Below are 7,058 nucleotides of genomic sequence, written 5' to 3'. Positions count from 1 at the left end.
GCGCTGCGCACGCCCTACTACAGCGTTGCCCAGGTGGGCATCCCCGACCTGCGCCACTTCCTCTACAAGTCCAAGAGCTCCGGACTCTTCACCAGGTGAGGGAGGCCCCGGGAGCCGGGCTGGGGAGCGGGCTGGTGGGGCCTGAGCCCGGAGGTGGCTGAGGTGGCGCTGAAACTGACGACCCTCTGGGAAGGACCGACACCCTGGGTCTGTTTTACTCTGATACCCGGGCCCAGACTCCCTATCGCCCTCCCCCCGCACGGGCACACACCTCTCTACTCTATATGCCCGATGCACCAGGAAGGAAGCCGGAACAGAAGCCTCAGGCCCTTTGTCCTGGAGGAACTCTGCCTTAGGGGTCACTGGTCCAGCCCAGGATGCGGGGCTCCTCCCCTCCTCCAGCAGAGGGGCTGAGGCCAGGCGGGGCGCTGCCTCCCCTTCACCCCTTCGCGGTTCAGAGAGTTCCCAGCTCGCCTTCCCTCCACTTCAGACCTGTCCCTCCGTCTTGGACACTTAAACTCCGACTGGCCTCTCTCAGGGACGGTCAGCAAAGATGCCATGAACGTGAGGGAGAACAGGCCTCTAGTCTGGGTGGGCCCAGCCCTTCCTGGGGCGTCTTCTGCGGTGGGGAGACAATGCCCTGTCCTGGGGAGCATTCGGAGGGTAGGACACGTGGCGGTGTCGCCCTGGCCAGGAGTAGGTGTTTCTAGATCTGCAGAGCAGGCAATGACAGTGGTGCCTTTGAAACCCACTCCCCCACCTCCAGCCCTGAAATGGAGGCCCCGTACAGCAGTGAGGAGGAGCAGGAGCGGCTGCTGGGCCTCTACCAGTACCTGCACAGCCGAGCCCACAACGCGTCCCGCCCCCTCAAGACCATCTACTACACAGGCCCCAACGAGAACCTCCTGGCCTGGGTAAGGCGGCTGGGCCGGGCCGGGCTTCGGGGTCCTGGCAGGGACCGCAGGGCGTGTCTAACCCGGATGGTCACCCTGTGCCCCTCCTTCAGGTGACAGGTGCCTTTGAGCTCTACATGTGCTACAGCCCCCTGGGCACCAAGGCGTCCGCCGTGGACGCCATCCATAAGCTGATGCGCTGGATCCGCAAGGAAGAAGACCGCCTCTTTATCCTGACGCCCCTCACCTACTGATGAGGACCCCGAGCCCGCTGGGCCCTGGGAGCACGGGAGCCATGGGAACTCCAGGCGGGGCTGGCCCTCTCTTGCCCAGGCAGCAGGCAGGGACTGTGGGTGCGTGCATTAAAGTGCTTTGGGGAAGACACGTGTCGGGCCTGGTCATTGGCTCCTCTGCTCACTCACTCTCGCTCACAGACACCGGGTCCTCCGCCCTAGCCCCTGCCCTCCTCCCCTCCCTCCTTTGACCAGCATCAGGCCGCACGAGCTCAGAGTGGGACCCTGGGCTTGAGCTGTTTGCATTCCGCCGAAGTCCCACCACACATAAAGGTTTCTCTAGCATCGCCCTGGCTTTGCCCCTGCCAGCCCTTCCCCCACACTCAGTCCGAGTCCCCTGTGCCTCCCCTCCTCCTGAGTGGGCCCCCAAGGACCACCTACCCACCTGGAAGCCCTGGCTGGGGCTCTGCGCCATGGGCTGCTGTCGCTGGGCAGGGGCAGGGCTGAATAAGATGGGGATGGTCAGCCCTGGCACAGCCGGGAGCCCCAGGACGCTGAGCAGGGAAGGCCCAGCCTCGGCCACTCTCCTGAGACCTCTCTGGGCAGAGCTCAGGGCCCAGTGCAGGAGCCCCTCCCTGCTGCCCAGGGGCCTCTCCTCGTTCTGCCACAACGTGACCACCTCACTGTTGGGGAGTGGAAGACAGGAAGTGTTTATCAGAGAACAGCGTCCACTGTATATGTCTTCAGACCAGCATGAGTCACGCTCACCAGTCTGAGAGCTGCGCCAAAATATCTGCACGGAAAGCAAGCCGTGTGGGGAGCGTGGCCATGTGGGTGGGCTGGGGCAAAGGCGCACCGGAAGGGTCCTACTTCACTGTCCCTGGAAACGGCAGCATAGCTCCTGCCCGTGGCCCCTCCCTGCTCCCGTGAGGATGAGGATGGCAGCAGGCCATCTGCCTAGATCCCCAAAGCCCTCGGGAGCAGCCACAGCCTCGCTTGCCCGGCGCACAGGCCCTGGGCTGCTTTTCTGCCTGTTCCCTGCTCTGTTCCCCTCGCTCCTGGCCAAGGCTGCAGACCACTGCCTCCAGGGCGGGTGAGGCCAGGCCGAGTCCCCAGCTGCTCCCGGTGTTCGGTCAGCAGTCGGCCCGAGGCGCCCTTGTTGGCGGGACTCGGCTTCTCATACCTGTTCTGGTGGGAAGAGGGGAGGTCACAATGAGAGGAGTGTGTGTACCTAGGACAGCAGACACCTAGGAGTGGGGGGTTTGATGGGGGTGGAGGGAGGGATGGCAGGCAAGCAGGGAAGGTGCTCCTGGTGGAGGAACCAGCCTGTGCAAAGGGAAGGACCTGGTGGGACTGGTTTACAGCGAAGCCGGGGAGTCTTCAAGGCCTAGGGCTCTCAACTCCAGGTAGAAGCTGGGCAGCGGGGAGCCACCGAGGGTGCTGCAGCCGAGGTGGTGGGGTTCTGCGTGGTTAGAGCGGTCCCCCTGCTGCCTCTAAGGTGGTCCCTGGGCTGGAGGAAGAGGCGGGTGCTAGTTCTCTGGAGTGTTGTTCGAGGGGGCGGAATGGCCAGCGCTCCTTTGAGGTGGCAGCTGCCGCGAGCCAAACCGAGGCCAGGCTTTGTGAGTTCGCCTTGGGGGTGACTTGTGTGGGGCGCTGCAGGGCCCCTGAGCTGGCTTCTCCCAGGGCGTGCCTGCCTCGGCCTGTACAGCTGGGGAGGGGACAGGCGCTCCTGTGGACACCTGCTGCCCGGTGACCCAGCTGTAGGCGAGGAGACGCTGGCCTGGGGCAGCCAGCAGCGTGGCCACACGGTGGCAGCAGAGAGCCAACTGTTAACTGCAGCACTCCACCCCCGAAGGGGAGGACAGGGTGACTAAGAGTGTCTGGAGGCGGATACAGGTCCCAGGAACCCGTGTCTCGCCCTGGCTGGCATGACTCAGTGGTGAGAGCGTCAGCCTGCACGCAAAAGGGTCTCGGGTTCGATTCCAGGTCAAGGGCTGGCCAGGGTCCCGTGCGGGAGGCAACCAGTCTGTGTCTCCATCCATGTTTCTCTCTCTCCCCTTCCCTCCCACATCTCTGCTCCAGGCGGAGAAAGTTTCATTCCGGTTTGGAACACGGGAGCCATGCGGTGATTTTCCAAGCTTGCGTACTCATTTCCGGCCGATTCAGGTTAGAGGAGGGAGTGTCTTTTACATGACCCCAGGTACTGGGTTCCCCAGGCGCTGGGTGTGGCCACACAGGTGCTCCTTCCACTCTCTGTCACCACGTGCTCAGCGTGGAGGCAGAGTCCAGCACTAGGAATGGGGGAGGGGGTCAGTTATCCAGAATGAACTCTGCCGGGGTGGATGGAGCATAGCGTCTGTGAGACCCCAAAAATGGGACTGGCACTGCCTGGGCCAGGAAGGCTCCCTGGAGGAGGAGAAAGGGGAAGGGTGCTCCTGGAAGGAGGAGCAAGGTGGAGGGGCTGGGCGGGAGCGGAGATTACAGCTCCTTGGGGGCGGGGGGCGTAGAATTCTGCTGGGCTGAGGGCTCCTCTCTCTCCCACTCCCCTCACTCTTCAAAGCCCTGGTGTTGGCGGCAGAGCAAGGACCACGGGAACCTGGATGGAAAGCGCCAGGTGCCTAGCAAAGGACATTTGTTGGGGGCCCTCTCCCCCAGGTGCCTTTCCCTCCCTCGCACATCGCTGGCTTGGACCCCCTGACCTTTTCTCTCTGGAGATAGAACGTCTAGGCCTCAGTTGTAGTTCAGCTCCAGGCTCCGATAAGTGACAAAACCAGCTGACGGGTGACGTTAGGACCAGCTGCATTGATGAACCACCCCAGCGGGGAAAGGACTCTGGGAAAGCTGCTGAATGATCTTCCGATGGGACCTCCTGCAGCATCTCCACCCTTAAAACCCTCAGGCCCAGGCCCCAGGCCCCAGGCCGTTCCCTTTCTCTTTCCCTTTCCTCCCTCCCTCCCCCTCCCTTCCCCAGGCACCTTACCATTAGCTCCCTCACTCCCAAGCTCCAAGGGCCCTTCCTTTACCGCAACTCCTCTCCTGAGCCCATTTCTTCTAGGAATTACTTTTCTCCCTCTGTGACCCCAAACAAATGTTCTCTTACGGTTTGGGTCTTGGCTCTGAATTCTTTCCTAGCCGGAACCCAAGACCGAGGTGGCTGTACCCGGGTTTGGTCCCACCCCATTGGCGAGAGAGACCCAGGACTCACAGGTCCTCTGACCAAGGCCATCCTGCGAGTTTCCCCCCTCCTCCAGGGTCCAGGCCCCCGAGGCTGAGGGGGCTGTGAGGTGGAGGGTGTCCCCCAGGGCCCCTCTTTAGTGTTAGGGGGGACCAGTGTCAATGTAAGAAATGTCCAAACCTATAGAGAATTTCTATGAGTTTATTTGAGCCAAACTGATGACAATTGCCAGGAAGTAAAATCTCAATGGATTGAGAAAATGCTCCAGTAAATGGCAGTTTTTGGCTTATTTTATACATTGAGAATGTAAACGCAAGAAATGACCAAACCCTGTAAGAATTTTTGAGTTTATTTGAGCCAAACTGACAACAATTGCTGGGAACCAAAATCTCAATAGATGGAGAAAAAAAATCTCAATGGATTGAGAAAATGGCAGTTTTGCACTTTATTTTAAATATATTTTTGTTGATTTCAGAGAGGAAGGGGGAGGTAGAGAGATAGAAACATCAATGATGAATCATTGATTGGCTGCCTCCTGCACACCCCCTACCGGGGACCCAGCCCACAACCAGGGCATGTGCCCTTGACCAGAATGGAACCGGGGACCCTTCAGTCCGAGGGCAGACGCTCTATCCACTGAGCCAAACGAGCTAGGGCGCACTTTATTTTATACATTACAACTAAAGGAGGAGGTATAAGGAAGGTTACATGAAATTCATTGGTGATAGATTAGGGAGACGGGAGGAAGCAAAGTGGGGAAATCTCTGGAATGGATGAAGATACGATGAAGAGGCTAATCCTCCTTTTACGTTGGTGGGTATAGGACAGTTAACAATGACCATACACAGCACATAGGGAGGGCGACAGGTAACAGCGAGGGGTCTGTAGTCTCTCGCTCTCCCTGAGCTTGTGCCCTGAGGGGTCTGGAGAAAGGAATTACTCAGACCAAAGGTATGTGCTTTTAGGTGCAAAAAGAAAACAGACTCAGTTAAGGTAAAGATGAACCTTCCTCAAACATCCCGGCCTCGGACAGGACACCATCAGGACTCAGGGTCAGTTGGGACGTTCTCATTTCAGACCATCCTCGTAGTTACTTTTGGCCTCTGAGTGTGTGAGGCCACCACGCAGGCCTCCCCTGAGCTTGTCAGGGTTCGTGTGTGGCCCCCTTTCCCCACAAGAATCAAATGAGAAATGGTAGGGAAGGTTACAGGAAATCCATTGGTGGCAGATTGAGGGGGAGGGAGAAAGCAGAGACACACACTTCTTTTGTTTTCTTTTTGGAATCCCCACCCAAGGATATGTTCTTACCGATTTATTTTATTTTTTTATTTTTTTAGAGAGAAAGGAAGGGAAAGAGAGAAACATCGATCAGTTGTTGAAACCCACAACCTAGTATGTGCCTTGATCTAGAACTGAACCCGAAATCTCCTGGTGTACAGGACGCTCCAACCAGCTGAGCCGCCCACCCGGGGCCAAACTTCTTTAGGTGGATAGTTAATAATTAACGTGCACAGCACATAGAGCTGGTATTTGGGGAACCAGCTCACAATGGGGTTCTGGGGTCTCATGCTCTGTGCTGTGGCTGTGCCCTGAGGGGTCTCAGATGCACAGAGACAATAGACAGGACCACTTCCGGGAAGACCGACCTTTGTCAAGGCAGCTCCAGGCCTAGGCTGACTACCCACCATGACCCACTTCCAGTGGGAATTTTTATATTCAGACCATCCGATGTGCTTACTTTCAGTCTCTGAGTTTGTAGGGCCCACCTGCTGGCTACCCCTGGGCTTGTCAGGCCAGTTAAGGGGGGATAAGGGGGGTGAAGGGGCTGAGGTGCAGGTGAGAGATGGCAAGAGCAGACCTAAGTTACCTCCGCTCCCCCCACCCCCCTTACATCCAGTCTGGAGAGAGAGCTCTGGGCTACCACCTAATGAGACTACATCCTCATTAAAAAAAAATATATATATATATTCATTTATTTCAGAGAGGAAGGGAGAGAGGGATAGAAACATCAATGATGAGAGAGAATTATTGATTAGCGTCTCCTGCACGCCCCAGACTGGGGGTTGAACCTACAACCCAGGCATGTGCCCTGACCAGGAATTGAACCATGACCTCCTGGTTCATAGGTCGGTGCTCAACCACTGAGCACACCGGCCGGGCTGCACCCTCATTTTCTGGAGGGAGAGACTTGAGACCCAGCAGGTTAGAGGTGCCTCCGCTTCCCCCAGAGCGAGAGGAAGGCCAGCATTGTTTCCTGCCCCATATTACAGCCTCCATACCCTGAGGCACCCATAAGGGGGACCAGAACTAGGGTTGGGCCTTCACATCAGCCCCTCCTGGCTCCACTGTCCAGCCAGCTGGCCAGGCCTCCCGGGGTAACCCCTCCGTCCACAGGCGGGCAGGGTGCAGCCCACCTTCCTCTGACCACATCCTATTGCTGACAGCCCAGGGCAAGCCAGGAAGGAGGGCCCCTGCCCACAGAAGATGGGGTCACCCTGGGGCCCCTCACCTCTCTCCTCGGATCCTTCGCCCATTCCTGGTCTCTTCCCCACACGGTGGGTTCCCCAGGCGCTGCCCGGGAACCAGCGTGGAGGGTGTTGCTGTAACAATGGCACCGAGAGAAGAAATGAGTCAGGGGGTCCTCGAAACCTCACCGCCCCTCCTCCCTGCGGCTCAGGACCTCGGGTTCGGGATGGGCCCGCTTACCTGCTCCAGGCCATCCCGGCGCAGCCAGCCCCCGGCCGCTGAGGAAGCGCC

The 7,058-nt window shown here is 58.6% G+C and overlaps 1 protein-coding gene across 1 annotated transcript in view; it reads left to right on the top strand.

Annotated features, from left to right (window-relative positions):
- Positions 1-1,277, top strand: part of MON1A (MON1 secretory trafficking family member A) — an 8,419-nt gene extending 7,142 nt beyond the window's left edge. Inside the window, exons 5-7 of the mRNA XM_005865431.2 lie at positions 1-95; positions 767-914; positions 1,007-1,277. Of these exons, the coding sequence (XP_005865493.1) occupies positions 1-95; positions 767-914; positions 1,007-1,147 (384 nt within the window). The 3' untranslated portion in view covers positions 1,148-1,277. The remainder of the gene's footprint in view (positions 96-766; positions 915-1,006) is intronic.
- The last annotated feature ends 5,781 nt before the right edge of the window (positions 1,278-7,058 follow it).

Source organism: Myotis brandtii, unplaced genomic scaffold, assembly GCF_000412655.1.
Source record: "Myotis brandtii unplaced genomic scaffold, ASM41265v1 scaffold207, whole genome shotgun sequence".
NCBI lineage: Eukaryota > Metazoa > Chordata > Mammalia > Chiroptera > Vespertilionidae > Myotis > Myotis brandtii.
Note: the sequence above shows the minus strand (reverse complement) of the source record. Positions and strands in the feature narration are given on the sequence as shown.